The sequence below is a fragment of the Corvus kubaryi genome, unplaced genomic scaffold (genome assembly GCF_017639235.1).
Source record: "Corvus kubaryi isolate FWS band 111438036 unplaced genomic scaffold, C.kubaryi_AGA036_p1.0 65366, whole genome shotgun sequence".
Lineage (NCBI taxonomy): Eukaryota > Metazoa > Chordata > Aves > Passeriformes > Corvidae > Corvus > Corvus kubaryi.
In genome coordinates, this window is record NW_024581947.1 from 77,166 (window position 1) to 103,753 (window position 26,588).

At 40.1% G+C, this 26,588-nt stretch overlaps 1 protein-coding gene across 4 annotated transcripts in view; it reads right to left on the bottom strand.

Annotated features, from left to right (window-relative positions):
- LOC121673366 (sodium leak channel non-selective protein-like) overlaps positions 1–18,091 on the bottom strand; it is an 85,679-nt gene extending 67,588 nt beyond the window's left edge. The window contains exons 1-5 of one of the 4 annotated variants that reach the window (XM_042046625.1): positions 17,665–18,091; positions 16,408–16,850; positions 15,816–15,925; positions 6,818–6,964; positions 4,301–4,483 (exon numbers count right to left, since the gene is read on the bottom strand). In XM_042046625.1, coding sequence (XP_041902559.1) covers positions 4,301–4,483; positions 6,818–6,925 — 291 coding nt within the window. In that variant the 5' untranslated portion in view covers positions 6,926–6,964; positions 15,816–15,925; positions 16,408–16,850; positions 17,665–18,091. Of the gene's footprint in view, positions 1–4,300; positions 4,484–6,817; positions 6,965–15,815; positions 15,926–16,407; positions 16,851–17,205; positions 17,341–17,664 lie in introns of those variants that run through there. The other 3 variants (XM_042046623.1, XM_042046626.1, XM_042046624.1) reach the window with 3 other exon arrangements.
- Positions 18,092–26,588: the final 8,497 nt, after the last annotated feature.

A 26,588-nucleotide genomic window follows, 5' to 3' on the forward strand; every position in this document is an offset into this window, starting at 1 on the left:
CAAATCCTCAGCTGTTAAAATAATGATAAATGCAGCCATTTTCTGCTTAAACTATCTTTGAGTAACAGTGGTTATGTCTAATCTATTTTACTGTATTTTTATCAGATAAATGAAGAGCAAAACGTCAGTGCGTGAAAGAAACAATCTGTGTTGTTATCTATGCATGTATAAAATGAATCGAGGCAATGGGACCAGCTCCAGACAGCTATTAATTCTGTGTGCCCAGACTCATCAGACATGCTTCAAAGACAAGCTCATCGTATGACAATCAGAGATAAGTTCACCCTGTGCAGAGCAGCTAAGGACTCCAGGTCTGTCGAGTCCAGAGAAAAGGAGGCTGAGGGGTAACCTCGTTGCTCTCTACAGCTTCCTGAAGGGGGGAAGTGGAGAATGAGGTGCTGACTTCCCTGGTACCTTGTGATACGACGTGTGGGAATGGTTCAAAACTGTGTCACAGAAGTGACTGGTAATTAGGAAGCATATAGAGGGTGGTTAAACACTGGAACAGACTTCCTAGAGAGGTGGTTGATTTCCAAACCCTGTGTTTAAGAGGCATTTGGACAATGTACTTAGTAAAACACTTTAAGTTTTGGTCAGCGCTGAATCGGTCAGGCAGTTGGACTAGATTATGGTTGTAGTTCCCCTCCAATGGTCCCTTCAAACTAATTCTATTCTATTCTATTCTATTCTATTCTATTCTATTCTATTCCATTCCATTCCATTCCATTCCATTCCATCCCAGAATCACAGAATAAGCTGAGTTGGAAGGGACCCATAAGGATCATTGAGTCCAATTCCCAACCCTGTACAGAACGGCCCCAAGAGTCACACCCTGTGCCTGAGAGCATTGTCCAAATACTTCTTGAACTCTGTCAGGCTGGTGCTGTCACCACTTCCCTGGGGAGGCTGTTCCAGTGCCCAGCCACCCTCTGGGTGATAATATCCAACCTAAGCCACCCCTGACACCACTTCAGGTCATTCCCTTGGGACCTGTCGCTGGTCACCAGAGAGAAGAGATCAGTGCCTGCCCCTCCTCCTCCCCTCATGAAGAAGTTGTAACTGCAATGAGGTCTTCCCTCAGTCTCCTCCAGGCTGAGCACACCAGGTGACCTCAGCCACTCCTCATACCAAAAGGCCCTTCACCACCTTTGGACACCCTGATAGTTTAATATCTTTCCTATATTGTGGCACTCAAAACTGCTGACTCATATTTGGCTTTCTGTAGACCTGGACTCCCAGGTCCCCTTCCATGGCACTGCTTTCCAGCATCTCACTCCCCAGTCTGTCCATACATCCAGGCTTGCCCAATCCCAGGTGCAGAATCCAGCACTTTTCGCTTGTTGAACTTCATACGGTTGGTGATTGCCCAGCCCTCTGATTTGTCAAGGTCTCTCTGCAGGGCCTCCCTGCCTTTGAGGGAGTCAACAGCTCCTCCCAGTTTTGTAGTGCCTGTGAACTTGCTCAGTATCCCTTCCAGTCCTGTGTCCAAGTCATTTATGAAGATGTTGAAGAGCACAGGGGTAAGGATGGAGCCCTGCGGAACCCCACCAGTCACAGGTCCCCAGTCTGATGTCACCCCGTTCACTGTAACCATTTGTGCCTGACTCATGAGACAGTTGTTCACCTATCACATGATCTGTTTGTCCAGCTGTGTACTGGACCTTTTGTCCAGAAGGATCCTGTGAGAGACAGTATTGAAAGCTTTACTGAAATCCAAAATGATTACATCCACTGCCTTCCCTTTATCAACTAGGTGGGTTACCTTGTCATAAAAGGAAATCAGATTTGATAAGCAGGACTTTCCCCTCATGAAGCCATGCTGGCATTGTCTTTCAGGTGTTTTTCAATACCTCCCAGAATAATCTTCTCCATAACTTTACCAGACACTCAAGTGAGATTGACAGGCCTGTAGTTTCTGGGGTGCTCCCTCTTGCCCTTATTGAAAACTGGGACAATGTTCTCCAGCTTCCAGACAGCTGGGACATCTCCAGATTACCAAGACCACTCAAAAATTGAGAGAGGTTTTGTGGTGACATCAGCAGCTCTTTGAGGATTTTTGGATATATCCCATCAGGCCCCATAGATTTGTAGGAATCCAGCTGAAGCAGCAGATCCTGCACATTTTCAGGGCCAACTGGGAGGTGATCATTCCTGCAGTCAAGGTCCTCCAGTTCAAAAGCTGAGATCCCCTTGGTCCATTATCCATGCTGAACACAGAGGCAAAAAATGTGTTAAACACCTCTGCCTTGTCCATGTCCCTGTTTGTAAGGTGACCATTCTCATCCTGTTAAGGGCTGACGTTATTCTTACACTGCTTATTCCCATTAATATACTTGAAAAAACTCTTTATATCATCCCCCACAGTTCTGGCAGGTTTAACTCCAGATGAGCTTAGCCCCATGAGTTCTCTTCCTACAATGGCAAGCAGCATCTTCCCATCTTCCCATGTCACCTGATCTTGCTTCCACTGGGCATACATCTTTCTTTTTTGCCTTATTTCCAAGAGAAGACTTCTGTTCAGTCAAGCTGGCCTTCTGCCTCTTCTGCTTGACTTCTGACATTTGGGAATTGCCTTCTCCTGTGCCCTTAGGAGATGATGATTAAAAAGTGACCAGCACTGATGGGCCCCAGTATCTGCAAAAAAATTTCCCCAGGGAACCTTACTTACTAATTCCATGAACAGCCTGAAGTCTGCTCTTCTCATGTCCAGAGCTGAGGTTTTGCTGATACTTTTCCTCCTGTCAACAAAGATTTTAAACTTTCGCCAAGATGGCCACCAATCTCCACTTCACTCATGACATCGACTCTGTTGACAAGCTGTAGATCAAGGAGGGCACCTTTCTGAGTCACCTCCCTTGGGGCTTGTTCCATAAAGTTGTCACCCAGGGTTTTTAAGAATCTTCTGGCCCAGGTTGTACCAGCTATGTGATGCTCCCAGGTAATTTCTGGCAAGTTGAAGTCCCCCATAAGGACAATGGCAGTCCTTAATATTCTTTTCGCACAAATCCAGAAATTTAAACAACCCAGTAAAGACAGTAGGCTATGCAGCAGCATATCTTTTATAGCCCCTAGGTGTTGACTGACAGTGAAGTTGGTATTTGCATACTCAAAAGCTCAGAAATCAAGCCTTGTACAAAAGTCACACTGTTGGCCAGACTTCCTTCTCTCTCTGCATTAATATCTACATTTCCTTTTCTCTGCAAAGGCTGTACTGGTTGTAACAGTAACTTTTTATCCCCACACTGTTCAAATGTACATGATGGTCACTAATTCCTCACGCATAATCCTGTGTCCACATCTTCACTTTCTTAATGGACACCTCTGAATAAGAGAGCACAGGTAGCACTGCACAAAGGATTACTTTGGCTTTATACAGCCCATGAAGATTTTCTGAGAATCATCTTATTTCAGTAACTTTCTAAATATTAATATTAATGACAATTCAACTTCTGCTATTAATATTCATTAAGTATGATGACACAGTAGCTTGGGTTTTTTGTTTGCTATCTGCAAACTCAGAAAAAATTCAAGAGCTTAAGTACAACATCAGATGGCTGGAGTCACCAGACCTTTATTTAAGGAGTTAAAAGCAAGTATAACATAACACACTGATTATCTATTATGTGCAGTAGTGATATAATTGCATTGCCAGTAAGGTCTGCATATGGATTTTCTACATGAAAGCTGAATTTGTATCTTTTTGCAGAAGACTAGAAACAATGGTACCAAATAACATTTACTAAAATATTTCACAGTTCTGCAGCCTCAAATCCGCTTACACAAATTAACCCAGCAACAACAGCAGACATATATAAGAGAAGCATTTTGTTTACCAACATGGACTATATCAAGGTAAAAAAATTCAAAGCAAGATCACTTTTTCTACTAGCTCACCATAAGACTCATGCTCTTATTTAAGTAACCATACAACAACACATCCAGCCATAGGAAACGAAATCAAAATTCTAAGTCCATATATGGACCAATAGACATTTACAAAATACTCTTGCTAATGTGTATATGGCTTAATTTTCCTTTCATTCTTTATAGTAATAAAAAGAAACTATCTGTTTCTTTCTAGAAAACCTTTATTATGAATGTTTGCATTATATTTTGGGGGGATTAAATATGCAGTAAAGCTACATCCTTATCCATCTGTCTTTTCAGTTTATACACCATGATGTTGCCTGCAGATAAAAACAATCATAGCAAGAAGAGCAAGTTAAAAAAAAATACCAAATGTCATTAGCATACATTCAGATCACTTGGAGCACACAGAGAATACTGTTTAAATGCTTACCTTAACTATCCCACGGATATGCATTTTTGCTATCATCTCTGCAGTGTAAAGAAACATCAACAGAGTATCAAGAGCAAATGTAACATACTGGAGAGGTGGATAATGCTCGAAGGTCTTTGGAGTGTTCATACATACAGAAATAACACTGATGATGGCACAAATTCGTAGTAAAGAGTGTACCCACTGGAAAAAAACAAAAACCGAACACAAGATATTGCAAGATTGCTTTGATGTTCAAAAACACCTCAAATATTCAGCCTCCATAACTTATCTGGCACTCTTTTGTAAACACACGTCTGTGTCCTTTTACATCACGATCCACATACAAAAGATCTTCAACCAAAAACAAGCACTCCTAAATTACTTATACATATATAGACCCATATATAATTTTATTAGTTAATTTGTGAGGTTGTATAATTCAGAAACCAAGAATTAAGAGCCACGAAACTGAGAACTAGGATTCCATAATTTCTATTTTGTGGCATTTGTAATTCAATTTCTTTTCAAATGACAAGTCATCACATTTATGGGCAGACAATAAGTAGAATTAGTTGAAGTTATAAATTGGGTGGATAGATTAAATAAAATATCTGTGGAAAATTTTAGCTCAACACTTAGAAGAAATTATTTTAAAATAAATTCACAATTCAAAAAACTAAGTGAGAGGCACAGGATTAAAACCATCCTTCCAGTTATGAAAATAATAATATAAAAAGAATAAATATAAAAGAGACTATGTCACAGACAGCTACTTCTTTCAGGATTCATTTTTGTTCCAATCAAGTTTTGTTGCTATAGGAGAACAGTTCATTTCTATTACTACTTAGGACTCAGTCCCACTCCTTACTGCCAGTCAGAGAGGGAGGTGTAACAAAAAAGCACAACATATCAATACAGAGGTTTAGGGTTGGATTTTTTTATTTTAAATCAAAAAATCATTGAAACATCTTGAAGCTAGACAAATATAATGAATCATAGTTGGTAAAGTTGTACTTATCAAAACAAAAAGGAAAAGATACTTCAGCAAGAAAAAAAATCTTTAAACAAAAACCACTGAAGTATATTTATCAAAATTGTTCGTCTGGGGAAAAATTCTACACTCATTTACAGTGTATCTCAGACCTTTTGATATCCAGAAGACTTAAGAACAGCTACCGAATTTAATATTCACTGTTCACTCACTTAACTACAATGATATTTGACCCAAATTGAATAGCTCTATCATTTGCATACTCTGAGCCCAGATTAATAATTTGGAAGCAGAAGCCACCTGATGAATGATCTCTAATGTCCCTTTAACATCCACTTTGTTTTGAACCTTGTTTCAACTGAAAAAATTAACGTAGGTATTAAAGTGTGGCTGATATAAACCCCATTCTCTTCCACAGTAAATTGTCAGTACTACAAACACTAAGCAATATACAACTAGTCCATCAGCACGACAAGAAAAAAATTATTCAATAAAATAAATTCCTTGTGCATTGTGTGATGAGAAATGTAGGCAAATAACCCATCAAATATTTCTGCAATGACATTTTGAGTTTATTACAGCAGCCAATATAAACAATCTACTTAAATCATTTACAAGACAACATCCATATATTAATTCATGCTAAATAGTTTTAGGTGTTAAAACTCAGCAGCAAAGCTGAGGGCATCTGGCATCCTTACTGCAAATGAGATGATGGTTCCCTTAAATGAGTGCAATGCTAACAACAGGTATTATTTCAGCATATTTTACTTTCTGCTATTAAAAAGTAAAAAATTTATACAGTAAGAGAAATATGAAAATGCCTTCTCTACAAAACCAGAAATCATTCACAATATAGGAATCCTGGATGCATGCTCACTGCATTAATAAATAATAATTATTATTCATATATAAATAAATTCAATAATCATAACTATATTTACATGGTAAAGACATTTTCTTTATACTGTACAGTCTATTAATAACTCCACTCCTAATGTAACTTTCCCCAGTTTCAAGTTGCCAGACACTTTTACACCTCTTCTTTTCTCGGGGCAGGTTTTAGGTTAAATGACACCAGAAAAACGAGAGCTGTACTTCAAAATTAACAACCAAAATACACTTTTACATTCATAGATATTGTAAAAGGAGATATTTGAAAGTCAAAAATGCTTACTGCTGTCTACCACTTGAACAATGAAAAGCTCCTTTTAACATCCTTTTCAAAAGCTCATTTTATGAACTTTTAATTTCAACAAACATTTTAGGAACAGGAGACATTGAAAGGATGGCTGTTTTAAATGAATCAATCGGATGGACTGGTGGGAACACACTGCTTAATCATCCCATAATTTTGCAACAGCCAAAAGAAACAATTTTATTTAGTCTTTGACATTTTTCAAAAAATTAACTGGTACACTAGCAACTATAATCCAAAATTTGTTTCTGACTAGTACCTAATTCAGAATTTTTTGTGGAAGTCATATTTCAACAATACAAGTTACATTTAACTTAAAATAGTAATTACATAAAGAGATACCTACTGGTTTGTTAATCCATAGAATATCTGCATTGTCTGACAAGGATTCATCGGGACCAAAATCTGTAACTGGCTGGGCTTCCACCCTTGAACTCTGTTTCCTTTTGAGCATCCTGAAGTTAACTTCTCTTATCTATAATCATGAAACCTCCTTGGTGAAAAAAAACCCAGAAAACATTAATTCACTTAAACAGTTTTACGATGCATTTTGAATTGTTTTATAAATAACCTAGAGCATTTTGTTTTCATGCATACTTTTGTACTTACTAATAGGATATTGATTTTACTATATATAAATCACTGACATGACTCTTGTTAGTTTACAAAAAAATTATACAAAGGTATGCAACACAGACAATTACCAGAAACTTAGCAATGCTGACAGAAAATTTGTTCCAATATGCAAAGAATGCTATTGCTATGAACTTCAACACTGAGTAATCATTGGATGGATTTGACCTGGAGCCATTTAATGAAATGGTGACATTTCCATTTATTACACTAGGCTAAGATAAATCCCAACATGCCAAAGGCAAACAGGTGATGTTAAGCAGCCAGTAGATGTTATTTACTGAAATCAGAAGAGCCTTTTTGCTATATACTACTATTAACACATTTTTCTAATACTTTTTTTTAATGTTAACAATTATTTATCCAACAGCCAGACAGCTGTCTGTCTGTGGGGCATGTGTTGGCACATGGAAGGATGGAGGAAAATGTGTCACTTTCACAAGGTCAGGCTGAGTCTGGATATTCCTGCATGGGGGGCAGTGACTGAGCCTTCTGTATGCTCAGCCATGTGAGCCACAGCTAGGGGACACACCAAGAGAGCAGAAAGGTGAGTTAGATCTTAGTATTGACTTTCCCACAGACACAATTCATGGATCCCAGAGTCTAAACAAATCCAAACAGATGAGGAAGATACACTCTCCTGGGAAGTAGCTGTCTGCCCGTGAAGTACAATTCTATTGTTCATGAAATACAACTCCTTAGAGATTTTTTTTTCAGCCAAGTGAGAGGGAGGAAGAAAGCAAGATCTTGAGACCTTGTTCTGGACCTTTAGTCTGGACCAAGTGCTGTTCGCAGGTGACACTGCCTTGTGACAAACAAAAGTGTATCAAAACAAGTATAAGAATCATAGAACGCTTTGAATTCAAAGAAACCTTTGAAAATATTTAATTCAACTCCCCTGCCATGGGCAGGGACATCTTTCACTAGATCAGGTGAAAGTCCCATACACTTTTCAATGATAGGGCAACCACAACTTCTCTGAACAGTCTGTTCTTGTGTCTCACCACCTTCATTGTTAAGAATTTCTTCCTTATGTCCAATGTAAATCTTCCCTTTTCCAGTTTAAATCTGTTGCTCCTTTGTCCTGTCACTACAAGCCCTGGTCATTACAGCCTCAAGTATCACAATGACAACTGCAACATGAATGCATGGAGGAAACACTGTCCTCGATTAGCTGGAGGCAACAGTGGTCTCAGGACTGCAGAAGTGCCCATGTGCTTGGTCTCAGCTGGCCTTTTCAATCCCATGGGCTGCTGCTTCATGTCCAAACACTATGCATGCATCCTTGTCTGTCTCTTCTTTTAGCTTTTATGGCAAACGTAAACCCTTAATCTTATTCCAAATCCCTCAAAGTCTACCCCTCCTCTGTATTCTCTTTCAGATTCAAGAGGTCAGTTCCTGTCTCTGTAAAACCAAGTCTGAACCACTGGTCTTTGTACAAACCACACAGTAACAGGGCTGAGGTCTTGTACTAATGTGCCCAGCTGGAGGAGCTGACATTATGCAATAACTGATTTTTTAAAACAAACAGAAATCATATAAAGGCACAAAATAAGGGACAATTTCTGACACCTATATTCATTTTAAGTGGTCATTCACAGCAACCTTAGTACAAGTGAAACTGGTAAGCTGTCACTAAAAACATGCAAATACTGGAAATGGATATTATATATTAATAACCCTTCTCTAACAAATGAAGACTGAAACAGTATTCACAGAGATTGTATGCTCTCACGTTCATGCTCAAGCTTCATGCTCTCAATTCTGTCTTCTAACTGAATTGACTTCTTCCTTCTCTTTAGCATTCTTTTTCCACTTTCTCTTATTTATTTCTGTCAGAGACTGAAATACTATAATTTATGACTTAAACATTTTCTTGAAGGACTTTTAAAACTGTATTACAAAAGCTGCAAAGAAGACTATGGCACCCTGAATGGGGGCCCTGACTGAGGCCTTACACTGCTGCTCACTGATGAAGATAAGATAAAGTAACAACTCAGGGCTGGGGACATTCACAGAGCACAGGCTTAACACCTCCAAGGTGGAGACCACAGCCCCAGGGCTATCAGCTGCCAGGCTCCCACAGACCCTCGCACCAAGGGGTGGAGGGAGGAGAGGCTTTGGGTATCTGGGAAAAGCCTGTGGTCAGAGGTGCAGTGACTGCCCATCCTCCACTGTGCAGAGGAGCCCAGCTGAGGGGTCCTCACTGGGGGGAGAAGCTTATCCACAGCAGAAAGGGGTGACATGGCCCATCACAGGGGCCCCCCTCAAAGGAGTCCCCAGACCCTGCACCAGAACACCAGAGATGATGCAACAGACCCTCTGTGTTGCAAGGGACAGTGTCAAGCCAGCCCCTGCAAGGGGAGACACGTGGGCGTTCCCACCTGGCCCACAGTGTCTATTAATCCACGGGATTCTGCACTCTCTGGTGTGTGCTGTGGTGGGGTGTGGCAGCGTGGCCACGGCAGCGATGGGGGACCCTCACCACCAGCAGACCAAATGCAGGGGAGCTACGAGACATCATTGGGACCCTCGGATGGGTGATTGCTTCCACCTAACCCCTGTCATGTCTCCCTGTTCCCCCACCCCCCATGCACACTTCTTTTTTCCATTTCTTTCTCTCTTTCTTTTCTCTTCCCTTCTCTTTGCCTCTTTTACTATTAAATAAAATACATCCATTTTTTGGCATCAACATCTAACCTCGTTTTGTTTTAATCTCGCTTCTGGGAATATTTTGAACCTTCTAAGTTCTTTCCGGCTTATGCTCAGAAACTTAGCTTGCTTTGCTTTCCTGGGTTTAAACCGGATCGTAACAATTTCTCAGCCTAATGTATTGACCTTTTTTCTCTACTTAAGCACAACCAGAAATGCTTCAAGTCTCAGAGATGCTGGTGTGCTTTCTGAGGTCATGAAACCTTAAAATCTTACATTTAGCATAGTGATAAGAAGTTACTGCAATGCCCTGGGAACTGCATTTCCCAAACCCTTAGGAAAAAAATCCACTGCCTAAAATGTTTATTTTAAGTATGTTCTTTGGGAAACTGTTACTTAAAAGCAAATCAGTGAATTAACAAAATAATAATTTTATGTTTACTAGTTCTGGTAATTGCTATTACTGTCCTCCTAGTAAGCTTTTAAGAAAAGATGTAGAAATAAACAGAATTAGTAAGATAAGCACAATCAATAATTATGAGAAAAAGTTCAGGATTTGAAACACTGATTTTTTTTTTAGGCACTACTAATTTTTTTTTTAAATAAATGGTGGTCTAAATAAAATACTATGTCCATTTGGGGAAGAAAGCAAATTATTATCAATGCTCTTTTAGAAAGACTGTTGTTTTTATGCTTTTCTGAGAATTGCCTATTTATATATCTGATGTGTAGGAAGATTAGCCATATCCTTCTAATGAAATTCCCACTTATCCTTTTACCCAGTTCCTCTTTGTTTGTTTGTTCAAGTAATTTTTTGACTGGTCCAGGCACAGAAAATAACATGAACTTTAGATGTTCATAATAAATATCCATAACGGATTCAGTTCACATACTTAGATCACAGAAATCACAGAATATTCTGAGGGACCCAGAAGGACCATCAAGCCCAACTCTTAAGTGAATGGCTCATACGGATATCAAACCCACAACCTTGGCATTACTAGCACCATGCTCTGATCAACTGAGCTAATCAGTGTTGTGACTGAAGAGATTAGAATTCTTATTTTTAAGAGGAAGCCTTGAATAAACAAATCTCCATGTATATAAACCAAATGGAAGGGAGGAAATGTTATGGAATATAAGAATCAGCTTGTTTACTTCTCTACTTGAAATGACCAGAAATGCACACAAAAAATTCAGAATGAAGATGACAAGCCAATAATATTCTGGAAATGGTCTTCAGCAAGATTATTCAAAATACAGCATAGTTGCTTTCAAGCTTTTATGCAACTTTTTTTGTTGTTCTCACTACTTTTAGTTTACCAGGGAATACACACGCTTTTCCGTGTGCTGCAGTTTTGGGACTCTGGTATTTATGTACAGAATTTTAACCCTTGGACTACTAATTCCTTTTGCACTTGTTTCTTCAGGGAAGAACCAGCTGGAGGATGAAGAGAAGGGGAGCTGTGCACGAACTCCTTGCAGCATGTGACACGCAGTGAGCGGCGCACCAAGCTGTGCTAAAGGGGGGGATGCAGTCCTCCCTAACCCTGATACAAATCCACCCCTGCAGCTCCCGCATTGATTCCGACACACGTCATTAGCTCTTTCTTTGATCACAACCTGTTATTAATGTGAAAGGCTTAATACATTCCCTAGGATGTAGTTCTAGCTGCTGTGCTTTTAAGACATACTGGGTGCAGGGCTTTCAGACAGGAAAATATAATGGAGTTTTGGGGCTACAACCACTTCATATTTCTTTGGAGTACTTTCTTTATAGTAGCAATGAAAATTCACATTGCAGGTGAACCTTTTCAGGGAGCAAAGTAATGTCTTTGCTTTTAAATTTCTCTTATTTTTAGAAGCAAAGGCAAATTAAAAGGAATAAAACTAAACAGAAAATTACTCATACTCTGAGCCCCTCCAGATCCATTAGGCCAGCCTTTTCTCTTCCTTTCTATCTCTGAATTTGCAGGCATGTTCTGCAACCTCTACACTTTCTAAACCACCCCCACCCACTAAATTTGCAGCTTCTGCTGAAATGAAAGCATGCCAGCACAATGGTTGGGGTGAACATAAGACCCATTGTGCACTTGGGAAAAAATGATCTGAAGAAGGTATAAACCAGTTTGCAATATTCCCACTAAGAGCAAGACACTCCTTCTGATGGAAATATGCAGTTCCTAAAAAAATCAAAATACAAATTTTAAAAAGTAGCTTATCCTCCACAACATCAAAAGCTGAGAAATCTGAGTCTCGTTTATAAAGCAAGCTCACTGTATATAGCATAATCTGCTCAAAAGATCTCTATCACAAAGTCAGGGAAACATGCTTATAAAGGCTCTGGCTGATAAAAAAGGCAGCTGAAAAATGACTTCACAGAAATATAAACAGGAAAATAAAGCAGATATTCCTACCTACAACTTATGGAAAGAGTTCAAAAATCAGACAAATCCTTGGAATCAGCAATGCCTGGCTTCCAACATACTTTTCTCCTGCTGCCTATTGACTTTGTCACCTGAGATCATATGAGTACTGCCTGAAGGTCCTCCCAAGGCAGACCACCTACTAGCACTCTCTTCAATTCTCCTTTGAAAATGTCAACTCCTCTTCCAACATTTCCCAGACCAGGGACACAGAAAGTGGCACATACACTTCAAGACAATAATTACAAATGTGAGAGCTAAAATGGGTGACAGAAAGATGATGTGAATACCCGTAAGATACAGCATGATGACAAAACCCCATTTCCATACTACACATTAAAAAAGCCCCAAAGTACAGGCTACCTTAAAGAAACTGATTGCTCTTAACTGTAGCATGCATTACATGGTTATAGCAAAAATATAACTTCCCATTCTTTCATCTCATAGCTTTCTCCTTTCCTTCTTTGCAAACTGACGCTATTTATGTATTGCCTGCTCCCTCCATCCACGCATTCTTCCACCCCTGTACAGCTAAATGGCATTTCAGTATTTGTTTTCATGTAGCAAAAATTTGACGTGAGCAAGTTGCACACGCAATAGTATAGATATATTTATTTTACTTCTAAAGTAAGACAGAATTCCAGTGGATACAATCACATGGCACATGCTACCTTTATTAATTCATAACTAATTTCAAGTTAAGACTTATTTCAGTTCTTTTTATCTCTCTGTGGTATCATTGTATCTGATGAAATGTTCTGAAATGTTCTGAAAGATCTCTTTTTTATTTAAGCATGATATACCGCTAATAACTGACCAAACTTTAGTATTTATTAAAAACAAAGCTGGTTCCTCACAACGAAGGTACACTGAAGGAAACATTCTAAAAATCAGGTACATTCACATTTTCAAATAATTTAGATACAGGTAGGAAAGAACAACTGATGATATCTTGTACTTACTAACAGGATCCCAGGCCAAAGATACCAGGACTAGGGTTCATAATTATGCTGGGAAAGGTTTAACAATTGCTTGAGGCTGCAAATATAAGAATATCTAGTCTCAAAACAGACAGGTGTTCAGACTTTAGCTCTTTGCTCGCAATGCACTTCCAGTGTCTTGCCTTATTATTGACTAAGGACAATGCTCTTACAGTATTTATTTCTTACATAAATTCTTCCTCTCAAATGTAGCCAAAATAATACTCAGCAAGCAGAATCAAATATCTCATTGCATACAAAGGCAGATCTCTTGTGAGTCAGACATACAGTCTACTGCTACTGTCACATAATCTTGTTCTTTTTACTATAACCCTTCTAATATCTGGAATATACAATTTTGAAGAAACTACACATGCATGTACATGGTGCCATGATGCAGCCACAAATGGAACTTTTTAATTTTAAATAGAATTGCTTAGCTTTTCCACATTTTTTTAATTAAGAGATTTGGTTGAGTAAAAAAAAAAGCCAGAACAACTGAAGATGATTTTTCAAATGATACTTTTAGACCACACCATGTCACATACCACTACACCTGTTTAACATACAAAACAGAGATACAGGTACTCCAAAGCAACTTATGTAGTAAAAAGAAGGTACCCTCTCACATTCCAAAGTCCCAGGTCCCTATGTATCCCAAAGCAGGAACACATCCAAGCATGAAGCAGCTAGTTCCCTGTACAAGTAGCCAGCTTTTGCTTTTCAGTGGAAACCAAGGCACAAGACTGGTGAGCACCCTCCATCTCTCCCCAACAGGCTGGTTGTTGGAATGACCGGTGAACATGACAGCTTTCCAAGTCCTACAATTATGCTGTCAGAATGGCTGATAAAACACTAAAATTTACTGATGGCCACTGAATGCACAGTAATTACAGAGAAAACACCAGTGGCACTGTATTTCCTTTAGGAATACATAGCACAGTTTAACAACTAGTTTATTTTGAAAGTTCACTTTGACTGTGGGCCACCTACCCACCATTTGCTGACCTAAGATAGGTCAACTGCAATGTAGTCTATACAAAAAAATGTCAGAGCCCATTCCTGACAAAGACATGCAGCAACATCCCTAGTAAGAATCATGCTGGAAAAAAACAGAGCAGTGTTCTGGAACTTGCTTTTGCAGCCTAACCCATGTACAGGTGGAAATTGTGTTTACTCCTTCGGGAAAGTAGGGGGACAGGCAGTACCAGGTCATTGTTTGAGTGGATTCAGGGAGCAACCCATCTTCTCTCTGTAATACCCCACATTCAGTAACACGCTCTGAGTACTGTGGATCAATTTTTCCGGGTTTTAAAGGAAGGAATGAGGGTATCCTTCCCAGAATGATACAGGGGTGGAAAGGAGCTTCTCTGTAGGCAGACAGCTGGCAGCATGCCTGCTTAAGTGATTATTTTAATGTTTCTGGTATTTTGTTGTATCATTAATTATATACTAGTGTGCCTAGAACCTTGTATACCCATCTTTTCACAACTTAAATACATAAAAATTAAAATAAACAGCAATTATATTCTTTTAGACTTGTTACAATTTTTGCTAAAATAATTATTGAAAAAATTGAAATATTCTAGATCATCTTCCCTTCCCAAATTCTTCCTTTTCTATCCTTTAAGAAATTGCCAGCAAAAAAGTTAATGCCTATAGATTTTAAACTTGAAGTCCTGAAAACAGAATTAGTACTTTTTCTTTTTTATCCTCTTATCTTTCCTTTAAAACAAATTAATTGATGTGCCCTTACTGCAGGGCAGGTCCTAGAAGTTGCAGCCATAACCTCTGGTACTGTAGGTACTGTACCCAAAGGCTTTATTTTGGAATGAAGTAAAAAAAAAAAAAAAAGGAAAACTGAGTTCACAGAATCATAAGCCAGTTCAGGTTGGAAGGACCTCAACTCTACTCTCATGAGACCCCACCTGAGTTCTCCAGGGGGCCCAGCTCCAAGGCCTGCAACACAAGAAAGACATTGATCTGTTGGAACAAGTCCAGGGAGGCCACAGAGATGGGCTGGAGCACTTCGCTATGAAGACAGGCTGAGGGACTTGGAGCTGTTCAGCCTGGAGAAGAGAAGGCTCCATGGCAACCTTAGAGCAGCTTTCCAGTACCTACAGTCCCTGGGGAGAGACTTTTCACAAGGACATGTAGTGACAGGACAAGGGGGAATGACCTCAAGATAAAGGAGGGCAAGTTTAGATTAAATACTAGAAAGAAACTCTTTACTGTGAGGATGGTGAGGCACGGGAACAGGTTTCCCGGAGAAGTTGTGGATGTCCCATCCCTGTCAGTATTCAAAGGCCATGATGGATGAGGCTTTGAGCAATCTTGTCTAGTGGAAGGTGTCCCTGCCCACAGCAGTGGGGTTGGAACTAAACGATCTTTAAGGTTCCTTCTAACCCAAACCATTCTATGATTCTATAATCTCAGAAAGTCTGCAGTCGTATCTTGTGCTCAAGCGTGACAGCCCAGGCTATTGCAGTTTACTCAGGTTACTCCAGTCTGATCTTGAAAACCTCCAACAAAGGAGGTTTTTTGAGCAACTTGTTTCACTACTTGATTATCCTCACCGTGGAGGGGGGAAAAAAAGAGAGAGAGATAAAAGATGAAAATATCGTAGAAAATAAAGAAAGGAAAAAGAAATTACCTAGTAGAACCAAGACAATTTGCAACTGTAGTCTAGGACTGGTACTTCTCAAAGCAAGGCATTTATCAGTACTTAACCAATCCAGGAAACTTCAATTTAAATAAAAGGTCCTATGAAGGTAATGAAAGGGAGAACAGAGAAATGTTGAAAGGGAAAGAAAATATGATTCAACTTGTAACACCCATATTAGGCTGACTTTGCTCTTTATCTCCAAAAGATTTCATGCTCAAAGTCTATGGGAAATCCAACCATGGAAGCATTCTATCAGTAGCACAGTAAAAATAATTTTTGAATGCAGCACTTCTAGTTTATTCACAAGCACATCAGAAATCTTATTTGTAACAGACTGAACTCTTAAATACCTAGGCAGGTGTGTAGGAAACCCAAATCCCCAGAAGTATTGGTTCTATCTCATCATGAGCTACTCATGCCTCAAGAAGACATTCTCATTGGTAGAAGTCTTCCAGGGCTAGATCCAGTAGCCCATTACCCCCTACAACATAGTGTGATAGTATTCATCTCCTACTGTGAAGGTTTAAGTTGCAAAATGTCTTTGACTCAATACTTAGGTTTCGATGAATGCCATACAGACCTATACAGTCCTCATGGTACCAGCAGTGTCCTAGAGCTGGAAATAAGTCAAATCAGAGTAAGTCATATTTCCAGGTGGTATAGTTTAAATGGGAATGAACTGTGATGGACCACATTTCAGATTAAAATAAAACAGATGCACCAAACAAGAAGACTAAAGCAAAAATGACATGCTGATTGTTACAGTTTTGAAAGTTACTAAGCTCAAACGGTAAAATGAAAAAAGAAAACAAATGAAAACAAGTCCAACTGCTCCTAGAAGTCTGCAAAGGTATATGCATATTCTTGAAGAGTACTGGAGTCTTCTAGCAGCCAGAGAGACCAACTCAAAGAAATGTGAAGTTAAGAAACTTTGGCTTTGTGATTCATGCAGCAGAGCATAGTTAATTGTTAATATATATCATTTCTCTGTTGATCGCTCAGAGGGCAGGTGGAAAGGGGCTGCTGGGGAAGGAAATGAAAACAAAAAGGGGACAACGAAATGAATCAGGAAATTGACGATGCTTAAGACAAACACAAAATACTCAAACAGCAATTAGTTAGTGTTTTCTCTGTGTAAATATTTGCCTGAATGCAATAATGGTTAGCCTCCCAAATCATAGCTGACTTAAAAGCCATGTTTGCACGTTAAGGCCATCAGAAACCTTGATCCTTTCTAGAAATATGTCTCTGATTTTACTGGAGTACTAAAATAAATAGATGTCAACAACAAAAGAATATTAAGCATCTCTCTCTCGATGAACGAACCCCTGACACCGCACGTTAAAGAGATTTAGCCCAGGCCTGGGTACATCGCTACCTCCAACCACGCCAAGCCCGCAGCCCATGCGAACCAGCCGAACGCTCCCCTCAGGGAGGGAGCTCTCCACGGTGACCCCCGTCCCCATCCACAACCACCCGATGAAACGAGTGCCCCCCGAAGAGGCCTGCTCGCCCCACGGCCCGCTCTGCCTCACTGACGAGGGCTGCGGAGGGTCGCGGGGCGCGGGGGAAGGCCGACGGCGGCCGGCCCGGTGCGCCCCCTCCCACCGCGGGGGAAGGACGGCCGGGGCGGGCGATGCGGAGGGCGCCGCCGCCCCTTCCCCCTGCCGCGGAGCCAGGCGGGCCTCTCGCCGCGCCCGTCCCTTCCCCGGGAGCCGCCAGCGTTCCCGGCACAGCCGCGGCGGCCGCGGGCACCGAGGGGCCGGGGAGGGGAGCGGGGAGGCGCGGGCCCCCACCGCGCTCCGAGAGCCAGCCGCGTCCGCCGCCTCCGACCTACCGCCAGCATCTCCCTTCATGGCGCGGTCGGGAGCGGCCCCCGCGGCTGTGCGGGTGTCGCGGTGCTGTGCCAGCCTCGCACGCCGCCCTCCCCGCGATGGATCGGGGCGGCGGGGCCCGCCCGGCGGCGGCCGCGCTCAGTCTCTCGGCAACGGCGGCGGGGGCGGGCGGGGAGGAAGCAGGTGCGGAGGAGATGGTGCCGACCGCGCACGGGCGCCTCGGAACAAATAGACCCCCGCCTTGCTCAAGAATCCGGCTGGGAAGAGAGGTGGCTTAGCGGCCCCGCAGCCGGGGGTGATGCCCACGGCAGTCCCGTCACGCAAAACACCCCCACAGCGGCTTGGAACTGAGCTCGCTGAGCCCCGAAACACAGGAGCGTTGCCCGGCTCGGGACGAAGCCCGCACTGCCCCTCTGCCAACAGCAGCGCGGGCGGACGCGCCACTTGCTGCGGCAATTTTGTAGGGCTTTAGTTTGCGCTTCAGCTTTTTTTTTTTTGTTGGTTGGTTTGGGGGTTTGTTTTTGCTTTTCATTATGCTCTTAAAGTGCTAGGATAGATAATTTATTTTGGTAAGAACCCCTATTTGTACATCTTAGGGCTTCTTCTACTACTGGTGCACCTCTTTGCCCTACTTCACTGGTGGCATCAGCTGGGTGGCCTGGTTAATTTTCAGGTTACTGATGAGCCATGTAAAAGCACAGTCTTGAGCTCCACAGCAAAATAAATTCATTAAATAGTCTCCCTTGTTGGGCTAGATTATCTCAGAGGTCTTTTCCAGCCTAAATGACTCTTTGAAAGAGATATCACAATTAGACAAAAAAAGAAATACTTGGAAAATTGTTTCTGTAAATCAAGTTGACATGTTCCAATCTGTATTTTTATCTTCTTGAACAAAGAAAAAAAATAGTAAAGTTGTGTACAATTTATGTTTAAATGAAACTGGATCATGGGGAATAATGTGAGCCTATAACTTTCTGGAGATGGTAAAGATACGGAATAGGATTCAGAAGACAAAGCCCTTAGCAAAATACCCCAGAAAGCTGAAGGAAAGTGTATGGCATAAATTGTATTAGGCTCCTTTAAATTATATCTATTTGATGCTGGCAACCAAAACTAATAAGCCAGTTAGGGAGCTGGCCTCAGGATTACAGATGCAGTCCTGCCAGCACTACTTACATGTATTACCAGCATTAGCAATTCCAGTAAATTTAAGCACCTAATTTTAGTGTTTGCAGTTTTTGGTAACAGTCAGCTGATGTTTCATGAGAAAAAATTTGAAAAGCAAAACAATTTAAGAATAAATGTGCTGACAAATAATACTCTTCCCATTTTGTCTTTTCCTCCCCACTTATATTTCATTACTTGGAATAAGTTGCTAGGCAGCATTATGCTGTTGGTGATAGCATCTCATAAATGAAAACTGACAGTTGCAAACAGTGAAATGTTGCAGCTATATCTAAACAAAAGAAATCAACCTTTGCCAGCAGATGTGACTTTGTGTGGCATTTTTTCTATGGATATACTGGCCTCTGGAAAATAATTCTCGATAGAACAATTTTCCAGTTGGAAGGGACCTCAGGAGGCCATCTGGTCTGACTGGTCTGCTGAAACCAGGCTCAGAGATGAGATCACACCAGCTTGCTTAGGGCTTTATCCGGTTGGTCTTGAAAACCTCCCAAGACAGAGACTGCACAGCCTCCCTGGTAAGCCTGTTTCAGTACTGGACTGTCCTCATGCTGAAAGATTTTTTCCTGACATGCACTTTGACCCTCCCTAGTCTGCTGTCTCTCCTCCTGCAATGCACACTTGGGAATAGCCCAGCTTTGTCCGCTTGACAGCTTCGTCACAGAGCCTGGCATACTGCTCCTAGGTGCCCCCAAAGCCATCTCTCCTCCAGGCTGAAAAAGCTGAGCTCCTTCAGCCTCTCCTCATGGAGCGAGTGCTCCAGCTCCAACCACCTTGGTGGCCTGCCACTGAATTCATATATTAGCACCTGTCATGTGTTGGAGGGGGGTTTAAAATTTGCTACAGTAACTTAGATACTGTTTAATAAGTTCCCAAAAAGAGGGAATTAATTTCCTTACATGTGGTTTGTGTTATAGAATACGTATTATGTATTTCGCACTTCTCCTTTTACCTGGTGTCTTATTTGGTAGCATATTGTTACTACCTGCCCTTCCTCTGTGAACCACAAGCTGCTAATGGGGACCACACTTTCAGCAGAAGACTGAAATCTCTTTGACAGCCTATCTGTGAGCACAACTTGCATCAGATGATGCTAGTGCTGGAAGAAGCCTTTGATACCTTGATGTACCTGCCTGTGTAAAGGCAAAACCGGAGTCTTCCATTCATAGAATTGTGCAGATGTTGGAGGTCTCCTGTTGGCAAGAAAAAGCCCTTTCTTGGGCTTTCTTCTCTGCTATTTGACCACAAATTTACTTTCAGACCTGGCACGTGAAAAGCAATTATGAACATTTTAGAATTCAAGTGGCGTATAGCAGATGTGTGAGGGTAAAATGGAAAACTTGGGTATCTGTAAAATTGCTAAGATAATTTTGCAAAGAGCCTATTAGTCCTTTAAAGTCTGTAACAATGTTTAATATTTAAGGCTGAAGTCTGTTTTAATTCTGATTTAGAAAATTCACACTGACCTAAGAAACAAGCCATAAACATATATATAAGGACAGAATTTGGGAGTTAATCTTACAATGTTACTTGATGGTAATGTTAAATAGGTCAAAAGGAAAGAGATTTCTTAGTAAAGATTTACCTCTAATCTCTACAAATCAAGACCAGATAAAGGAATTTCCTTATTCATCCTTCAAACTTCAACATGTTTGAAATTGGCCGTGGCAAAATGTCCATTCCAAAGAAAATTTTGGAAAATTCCAGAAGATTTGTATGGAGAATTCAAGGGGAGAATTCTCAACCTTACCTATAACTTTAATTTCTGTAACATGATCTACAAACACAGTAAGATCTTCCTGGATAAAAGGTAATTAACAAACCAAAGTTTCCTAGACCTGCTCACTCAGTAAGTCCTGAAAAAAAGGGGAATTCAAAACATCTATTTATTTTACATGTTCCCTTACAGAATTTGGACAGCCCTCAAGCCCTGGTTTTACTTCTGAATTTATTTGAACTTTATTTGCTCACTTGTCCTTACTTTCTCATAGCATCTCTTAAGGATGAAGAGTAACGTAAACAAATTTTGAAAACATCCCAAGGAGCTGAGCTTATTGAGATTGCCATTGTTGGAATTTGATTTACCACTTATGCAAGAACGCAGTGCTTGATCAGATTTCAGATAGTCTGTAATGACTAAAAGAATTCATGAAATATTCATTTTGAAATTATGCTTGAGCTTTTAAAAAAGGTCACAAAATATCATTTAGCAATTCAGAATTAAACCTCAGACCCAAAGGAAGATTTAATCATTTTGGCATAGGATACAAGTCAAAACCTGCTAAATTTCTTCCTGTTGCTCTTTAGCCTCAGTGTCCAAGTCCTTAGTCATCTTAATGGTGTTTACCACAAAGTTCTCCTATAGTCTCAAGTCCTTCTCTACTCATGCTGAGAAGCACCTCGATATTACTGGAGTCCCATGTGAATCAGATGAGCTGAGCAGCCCAGTTTGTTTCCACCTGTCTGCTCTTTATGTCTCTGGCTAGTGGTAGTTTCACTCAGAAGTGTGTAACCATAACAGAAATGGTCACACAGCAACATCAGACTAATGACAGCAAGAGAAACTCAGTTAACGTTCATGAGTAACTTTGATTGGGATGGGTTAAAAACTGTCATTCTTGAGTGTCCGTGACCTGTGTCAACATTGATGAACCAGAATAAAGGACATGGAGTATGGTTTTCTTAATTGCACAGCTTAAGGAGAGTCCCAAGTCTGCAACTAACTGTGTATACAATTAGTTTGCTTTCAGTAGGTACCGAGTTCTCAGAAGAAGGGCAATAGTGGTGTTTCCCAACACTTCCTTTTTCTTAATTTCTGTCTCTCCTTCATTTTTGGTTTAACAGCAAGCAGTGCAAGACAGAACATTGAAAACATACAAGATGGTTGCTGTTGCCCTGGAGAATCTGGTGTGCATGTGATCAGTTTAGGCACTCAACCTGAGTTACTGCTGTTTTGCCCTTAAGAAGTCAGCAGCATCTATTTAATTAATTTGCTATCCTTAGGAAGAGCTCTTCGGTCAAAACATGAGAATGATCCTTCATTGTAACTTAGTCAGGTAACTAGTTAAAAAGATCACAAAATAGTATTTCTCACTACTTTTGATTTTTCAAGATTCCCAGCATGAAGAAACATTATCCCTTTGAGAAATAAGGCACAAATTGACCTCAGAGTAATAATTTATGGTGAAAAATTACATGCCTTTTATTTCCTTTCTTGGGCTCTTAAATGACACTGTTAGCTTGGCTTATAACAGAGCTTTATTTGCTTTCTGAAATAAGTGCTAAACAGCTAAGAATGCAATAGACTTGAGTTTAAAATGCACTGTTGTTGCTGGCATTCTGAGCTTTCTTGCAAGATCATGCTTAAATATCTTCTGCTTCCTTAAGGCCTCTGTAAAAGCAGAGTATTATTGCTGTTTAGGGGAATTCACTGAACAAACAAAAGACCTACTAGCTATTTAAAGTTTCAACTGAGGCATGAAGGAGTAAGCTACGTTTTTACACAAGAGTATAACACAATAACATCTTGATTAATGTTGGCCTATGAACTGTTTGGGTAGCATATATACTGTACTATTCAGGCCAGCAACATTCAGACCAGCTCAGCTTTTATCTTGTTCTAACCTTGATCCAAAAGCTATTTGTATTCCCTGTGTGATACCCTCAGCTGTCCCAGATTCCATGTCATGTCAGCAAAATTAACACAAGGTTTTCAGTTCTCCACAGCTCTGGTGTACTCTGTCTCCTGCTCCCTTCCAGGGATGACACTGACCAGCACAGCGATGAGTCTCGAGAGCTGCATGCATTTCTGAACTGTTTAGTTTAGACAGATTTTAGTTAACTCCATCAAGAACTTTGCTTCATGGCTGTTAAAGTGGTTTGTCACAGATCTTTACAGCCATCTAACGCAGTGATTGTATATCCTGATCAGAAGAATCACTGGACACTTATAATTCTCCTCCTTCCACATTTTATGGAGGAACAATAACTTGTTTTGATATGTGGGATTTTCAAATTCTGGTTAATTTTAGAAATTGTGATATAACTGAATGTGTCTGCATTTGAATGCCTCAGTCTCCACTCTTACAAACCCATGCTATTACTAAAATGGCTTCAGTGGAAACCCAGGAGGATTATTTGACAGATTTTGATGGTTTCCATTTTTTTTTTAAGCTTAGACTGTTCACTGTATGTGCATTTCGATTTGTTTTATTAAGGAAAAAATCCTTAAGAATGGTATGGAATGTGTTTTGCAAACCTGATGGCTTTATTAAAGTGACTACAAAATTAAAATGTTCACTAGGAGGCTGTAATAAAGGAGTAGGCAAAGTCCATCTGCCTCCCCAAGCCAAATCAAATCTTGTTCAATGGCACAGTATGGCATCAGAGTCATAGAATTATGGAATATTTGAGTTTGGGAAGGATCTCTGGAGATGGTCTAGTCTAACCCACCTGCTCAGAGCAGGATAGCCTAGAGCATGTTGCCCAAACCCTGTCCAGATGGCTTTTGAATATGTCCAGGGGTGAAGATTCCACAACATTGCTGGGCGTTCTGCTCCAGCATTAGACCAGTCTTATAGTAAAAAAGCTTTTTCTTGTTTTTTTGCCTTATTTTTTAAATACTATTCTTATTTGATTTATTCTAAAAAACAGTTCCGGCAAAGTTAAAGTTAAGATATTGCTTGCCTTTAAAAAACATTTTAAAATCACTGCCTTTGAATTACCTCATCTACTGTCAGGCCTGCAACTTAGTTTCTACACAGTTCAGAAGACTACAAAACCACAAAAATAACCTTCACCAGTTTGGATAGGAAATTACCCTACTGGTTCCTCTACTGTCAATAAAATTGCAGGGGAAAGGTTTATCCCAGTCTCTGACCATACCTAATCCTGCAAAATTTTATCAAGAACAGTAATAGGAATACACTAAAAAAAATGAGGTTCAAGTGTAAGTGTGCTTAACAGCACTTTTTTTTTTTTATTATTCTATGTCTTTATTTGAAGTAATTTTGCATCTGATAAGTATTATTTAAACCTGGTGCCTACTTTTGAAAAGGCTGTTTACTATTAGAAGCTTCTCCTCCTCATCAGCAATATGTTGACTTTCTCTTTTCTACTTTTACTCTGCAAGCAGTGGCATTACCACTTGTAAACTATACATTTATCAAGCAGCTACAAGTCAAGAACCTTAGTCTGAAACTCCAATACATAGGAAAAGTAGCATTTTACGAGCGCTGTGCTTCGTGTAGGTGTACATTATCCAGCAGAGAACAAAGTTCCTTAGGGTTGTGCACAGAAGTGGCTGAATAGAAGGGAGCAGTTCTCAAGGCAGCATGATGGGTTCCCATTTAGAAAGAAACTGACTCCTTTTAAATTGAATTTACAGTTTGTGTGGAAGCCAATTAGCTCCTGAATACATACACATCGTATGTATATATGTATGTTTGTATACGTGTATATACACACATGCATACAAACATTCTAGGCTTAAATGATTAAATAATAAATCTGAGCAAAGGTTAAAATCCATTAAGGGAGCACTGAGATATTGTATTAGAGACATGTATGCATGGAAGCATTTATTAAATTTAAGCTCTGGGTGCACATTTCAAGTACTGCACCCTTGGACTATGTGAGCATACCTTCTCCAAATTCAAAAGGTCCACAGCCAAAAGGTGTGTATTTCTTCAAAACATGACAGATGTAATTAAATAAAAAATGAGACAGTGATAAGGTCATCATATGATGAATGTCTTCTCGCACATTTGGAGTTACAGTTTGTAGGCTGCTTTAAAGTCTTCTGAATACCTGTCAGCACCAGTCTGCTCAGGGATAAAGGAGGAAGATGAACAGATGGCAACCTTTAAATTTGTAGACTAAAGATAAATTTAGTGCTAAAAGGGAATTACTACTGTTTAAAATGCAAAGCTTTCTATTTTTTCTTCTACAAATTGAGACTTCAGGCAGTACAATTTCTGACAATCACATTGTTCTTAAAAGTGCTCCTTTCTGTAATTTAAGGGGTTTTAATTGATAAATATTTTTTTACTGTAGCATTATAAATACATTTGAAAAACTATCACACAGATATAACAGATAGTGCTGCATTTAGCATGGACTTCAAAGTTCAAGGACTGTCAGAAATAAATGCCTGCCAGTATTACTTCCCTTTTCACTAGATCCATCAAAGTAAGTCAGACGCATGGGGTTAGCAGCACTGTAAACATTCACAAGACTGAAGCCAACAGATCACTCAATACAGGATATTTATGATCTGTGTTGCTCGAGAAAATATTTTAATGCATTTGTAATATGAAATATACTATAAAGGGCATCAAAACTGATAAAAAATAGATACAGTATGCAACAGCTGTATATGGGGATTTTAGATTTTTTTATATCCTAATTCTACTTGCTTGTATTTTAGGGTAAAATTGTGTGTCGTAAAGAAGGTAGTACACTATGAGTAGACAGTGAACTTCTGCAGTTCACAACTTCAAGATAACTTACTCAAATATGACAAAAGTCTTGTGTTTTAATAGTCCATTGGAATAATATTTGGGTTGAACCTGTGTATCTTCAGGAAATAAGAATGTATTTTTACAAATATGCTAGAGCAGACTTTGTCCAGTCTCTTGTGTTTCGATAAAGTTTTATCCTCCACCAGAGTGGGTACTTGACTGAAAACAGGCCCCAAACTAGACTTTAAAGGTTCTTTTGTCATCTACACGGTCAGCAGAACAAGGTCAAATGCTTGATGCTTTTTTTTTTTTTTTTCCAGGAAGATAGTTGGCAAAACTAGTTATGTTAGCAGGAATGCTGTGAATTGTACCCTTGAGTTCACTATGTAAAATGTAAGACACCCACTTAAACTCATAGGAAAGGCAGCCTCTGAGTCGGAGAATTTTAACTAAATCTTAAAATGTTTTCTGGAACAGTATAATCTGTGGTATATTAGATATTTAATATGAAATTAAAACAAGAGTTGTTCATTCTGAGAAAGCTGCTGGGCTTTAATCTCCAATACTCGCTTCAGAACCAGTGAAAGCTTCTGTCAGCTGCCTGCTTTAAAAACGTGTATGTGTGTGTGTAGAGTAGAACACCTATAAGTTACCATCTTCTGTGGTCAGTTTGTTTCTTTAAGAGCCTTCCATCCCAGGGAGGTATCAGGCAATCAGCAATTTCCCAGGACAGCCAGAGGGATTGAAAACTTTTCCACAGCATAAAGAACTGCACGTGGCCATATCTGCCAAAGCTGATTCATTTGGAGAGACTATCCTTCCTTTTAGCTTAAAGGAATACAAAAAATCTCCCACTGCTGCGATGAAGTATTGGACTGTGTTTTAATAAGGCGTTAGGAAATGGCAAACTAATAATACTTTGAATGTGTGGTCACTCATGCTGGTGTAGGTTGGCAGCCTGCAGTGTCGCACGGTGCAGTGACGTGAGCAGGTGACCTCAGGGGAAGGAGGGAAGGGATGGACCTGGGAAGGCAGGCGCCGCCAGGGAGGTGCTCCAGCAGTCAGGCAGGGATGCTGCAGCTGGGGAGCGCTGGTCCTGTCTCCTCGGAGGTACAAGTTTCACAGATTATCCCAAGCAGCCATCTGTCAAAGGACAGGGGGATACACATGCCTCAAATATTTACGGTGCCTGTACTTTGAGAATGAGACAGTTCGTTCACATCTGTGAACGGGCCACTTTTAAAACATCAAAATAAACCATCTGGCTGCGCAACTGTTTC